Source organism: Odontesthes bonariensis, chromosome 13 (assembly GCF_027942865.1).
Source record: "Odontesthes bonariensis isolate fOdoBon6 chromosome 13, fOdoBon6.hap1, whole genome shotgun sequence".
In the NCBI taxonomy this organism is placed as follows: Eukaryota; Metazoa; Chordata; class Actinopteri; order Atheriniformes; family Atherinopsidae; genus Odontesthes; species Odontesthes bonariensis.
In genome coordinates, this window is record NC_134518.1 from 1,818,079 (window position 1) to 1,822,211 (window position 4,133).

Consider the following 4,133-nt stretch of genomic DNA (forward strand, 5'->3'; position numbering starts at 1 on the left):
TGACTAAGCTCTGTCTTAATCCAAGCTGGTTTATCTTGAAACAAGGCTCCCTTAATCTTAAAACTAAACCTTAAAACCTAAAGCCTGTCCTTATTTTTAGAATATACATCTTAACGTTTTCTACAGAAATCACAGAACTGCATGATAAATATCCACATTTATTTAAACACTGTCAGGGATCCAACATCATAAAATCAAACACATTTTAAGTCCTTTTTTTTCGACCCCACACAACAAAAATTTGACACTGCAATGTCAGTGTAAATCACATGTAATACACTGTACATGCAAAACAATCTCAAAAGTCATAACATTCTCAGTTATGTCTTAACATGTCTCAGTTAAAGTACCATATACAATAAGACCTTTTGAAGATATTGAATGTATTTTTATGGACTTAACAAAGAAAAATAAATTCTGCACTGCAAACAAAATGGCCATCGTTAAAGTGCCATATAAGACCTAAGGATGTGTGCTACATCTATTTTGTGTGCTACATCTAACTAAAACTAAAAGGACTCTGGACAAAACTTGTGTTATGTGCTAGCCAAGTTATGAACAAAACAAGCTTAGGCACAGCAAACAAAGCAAAACAAGTGACCTGACAAGATCCTTCTCACTATCACCTATTTTTCAGTGAACGACTTCCATTCAGATATTGCTTTTTTATATGCGCCAGTGGCGTCTTGACCGTGGATAGCATCACCAATGACCACGGTCTGAATGACAGACAGGACCGTTGCAACACATTTTGGGTATGTCAGGTGCAAAGCGTAATAGTACGCCATTAACACTAAAATTCCTTCCCAAAAATCCTCCTGGGGGAGGTTGCACACTGGCCTGTTTCCCACGGCAACGATGCTGGTTGTTCCATCAAAAAGCGGCACCGGGGAGGAGAGAGACCGCTTCTCCAAGTAGAGCCCAGGGTCCTCACCAGGCTGGAACAGAACGATAAGGACAATATGGTGGAGAGTGTGAACATGCTGTGCATCAAAACTGCTTAAAAAGAGGGTCATTGATACAGAGAGCAGAATGCTCAAACTGATGTATGTCGAAACAAAAGAATGTTTGTAGGTCATGCTCTTGTAATTCATGTTTGATGTAGACTTTGACAGCAATGTCAGTGAAATAGTTGACAGACTGCACAGATATGTAGAAAACAAAATCATACAGTCAATAAACTTGAAATAGAAACAGAAAACTGAGATTTTATGAACTGTGAGCATGAATAATTTTCTCTAAATCTCTAGTGAACCTGAAGTGTTAAGTAGCTCTTATTAGGTGTGAACATGCACAACAATGAGTAAATGAAGGACACATTACAGTGGCTGGTAAAGGACCAACATAATTCTCACCTTGAGGATATGAAGGAGAGCCTCACTGGCATTTCCAAGCCGCTTTGGTGGTGGACTTGGTGAGGGGAAAAGTAACGGGAGTGTATTGACGAGGGTGATAGAGAAATCCACTATGGAACAGAAAAATGGCTCTTAATGGAATGGTTTGAAGATAGATGACAAACCTGGTATACTGTATAGAACAGCAACTTACCTCCACGTATATCCAAGGGGAAAGGTGGTTTCAGGACTTTCTTCCACACGCCATAGAATTGAACCTTAGCACAAAAGTCTGCCCATCTCCCTTTCATTTCCTCTGTGTATTTGCGGTTGGTGCTATCAACGATGCGGCGCAGCTCATCCATTGCCTGGGACAAAATTGTGTTTAGTTATTCAACCACTGATAAAGCTTAAAGGCAGCCTAGACAGACAAAAGCAAATCATTTAAGCAAAAGTAGTTAAGAACCTTACATTTCGAATGTCTTTAAAACACGGGTATGCCTCAAAGATTTTTGTGGGTCGCTCTTCTTCCCTTGTAAAATCTTTGTCAATGAAAGCCCGTCTGGCCTGAAACTCGAGGTCCAAAATTTGAGCGACATCATTGTAGTTGGGTCTTGCATTAGGCTTCTTGTACAGGTTATTCAAAGTTCGGTAGTGCCTAGCCTGCATCTTCAGACTGTCTAAAATTGATAACACAGGAAAAGGGGAGAGTCAGACAGAGACATTTTAAAGTAAACACTTTTACACTGACATCAAAGAAGACCAATCAAAGTTTGTTTATATTAAATTACAAGACAATTACAGAGTTTTCTTACACATCATCTTTTACTGTACTGCTTTATCTTGTCTGTGTATGATCTTATTGTGATTGTGATTGTTTTACTTGTTTTTAAATCAGGGACTGTGGATGCGTAGGTTAGGGTTAGGGTCTTTTGATGCTTATGTCCATTAATGTGCATTGTCCCTATTTCAAAAATAAAGTATCTATCTATTTGTATCTGTAACTAGTCCCTCCACTAGACTTCACAAAATCCATATAAAAGTACACCATCAGAAGTAATATTTCTACCAAACTCAAGTGTTAAAAAAAATAAAAGCAATAAAAGCTTGAGTAAAGCAATTTTTTAATTAAGTATTAAAAATTTACTGAAATTTTAAAGTTACTTTATTCATTTCATTAGCCCTAACACATAAAAATGCATTATGATGCATGTTTGAGATGCTTGTTTGTAAAACAATGGCTCAAATCAAGTTAAGTTAGGCCAAAAAATTTTGTTTAAAACTGTTCACTTCAATGTAGACAATGACTGTGAGCCAATGGATATATTTTTGGAAGTAATTTAATCTAAAAATCAAGATCTATCATAGATAGCAGGCTGAAAGGTGGCAAAGAGTGAAGGCGGGCTTACCAACACCCTCTGCAAATGTAGGTGAATCTGTCACAGTCCTGGATGATGTGGAGGAGTTGGATGATAGCGGTGAAGCCACGTTGCTATCGTTGGGCGTCCTTTGCACACTGGAGGGTAGCTGGAGTGGGGATGCTTTTTTGTGGGAAGAATAATTGAAAAAAATTAAAATGTAAGGATTTGAAAACTAACAGGAAAGCACAAACATGCAGTCTCATTACAGGTTTAAGTGTTTTTTCATGGATGTACAGAAACCAGTACAGCACACTTTCACTTTTTCCAACTTTAAGAACATACCTGCACTGGAGTTGTCCTCATCGTTGCTCTCAAGTAGTACGGTATCAGCACTAGAACCACTTGTGTCGCTTATCTCACTACTTGCTTCACCACTTATGTCACCATGTGTCCCTGTCGACCTGAACAGAGTCTTCTTGGCCGAGCCTCGTTGTGGCATGGAGCCCTGCCTCTTCCTTGGGGACCTCATATTTTGAAGTCTCTTGTGCATTTTGGTGTAGATGGTAACCTGTGGTGAAAAGAAAATGTTATGGTTGTCTTAAATCCCAGTCATAGCTGTTTTTTTAAAGAGAGAGAGAGAGAGAGAAAAAAAACATTACTTACATATGGCATATTACTGTTATCATCACGTAACATGGGGTAATAGTTGACAATCTTCTGTGCCATTGCTCTCATCTCAACTTTGGAGGGGTATTTTATTTCTTCTCCCATGGGACTAGCACGCAGGATCGCAACTATGCTGGTGATTGTGTTCCGGATGAGTCTGCAGCAAAGCTCCTTAGACATCTTGCAGTCTTTTTCCTTTCCACTGCGGAGCAGTGCAAAGTACTGGCTACGTACCATATCCAACTCTGAATCTGTGTACAATACATACTGTGGTGGCTCTGGCAATTTCACCGTTTTGTCAGCAGTTTCAGATATGGGACTGGAAGTTTGAGGCTGGCTTGGTGGGATGGCACTAGTTGAGGGTGGACTTCCACTACAAGTGCTGGCATCTTGGTCAGTAGTTCGACTTTCACACTATTACAATTGTTGGCGATAAAAAAAACAAAAAAAAACAATTAAGAGCATTGATCATGTGAGAACGTTTGTACAGTAAATCCCATCCCATGTGTATTTACCTTTTGATTGATAAAATCCCAAAGCTTCTTTCTTCTGAGAAAATTCTCAGGGCCAGGAAAAAGATCTTTTAGGTCATCCCGGCTAAGGTTTTTCAAAGCCTCCTCATCAATGCTGGCGGCTGTAATTGATAAAACATATCTAATTTTAGAGACATTTTCCAGCTCCCAGTGACAAGAGGAGTTGCAATATATTTATCTTTGCCTGGTTGTGGTTCAGGGTTCCTACAGGTTTCTTCAAGTCAAATTTAAGTCTTTTT

The 4,133-nt window shown here is 39.1% G+C and overlaps 1 protein-coding gene across 1 annotated transcript; it reads right to left on the minus strand.

The window, feature by feature from the left end:
- Positions 1-884: 884 nt before the first annotated feature.
- On the minus strand, positions 885-3,473 carry LOC142397101 (uncharacterized). The gene is made up of 6 exons (XM_075480455.1): positions 3,359-3,473; positions 3,038-3,263; positions 2,744-2,875; positions 1,806-2,014; positions 1,549-1,702; positions 885-938 (listed from the first exon to the last, which is right to left on the minus strand). Exons 1-6 carry the CDS (start codon positions 3,464-3,466, stop codon positions 931-933), a joined length of 837 nt encoding a protein of 278 aa, XP_075336570.1. The 5' UTR covers positions 3,467-3,473; the 3' UTR covers positions 885-930.
- Between the last annotated feature and the right edge of the window lie 660 nt (positions 3,474-4,133).

Excerpts from the sequence above, each read along its gene's own strand:
- LOC142397101 (XM_075480455.1), bottom strand. The coding sequence starts at position 3,466 with ATGGGAGAAGAAATAAAATACCCCTCCAAAGTTGAGATGAGAGCAATG. Across the intron at positions 3,264-3,358 it reads ATAACAGTAATATGCCATAT|GTTACCATCTACACCAAAAT; the intron begins GTAAGTAATGTT and ends TTTTCACCACAG. Across the intron at positions 1,703-1,805 it reads GTTTTAAAGACATTCGAAAT|GCAATGGATGAGCTGCGCCG; the intron begins GTAAGGTTCTTA and ends ATTTTGTCCCAG.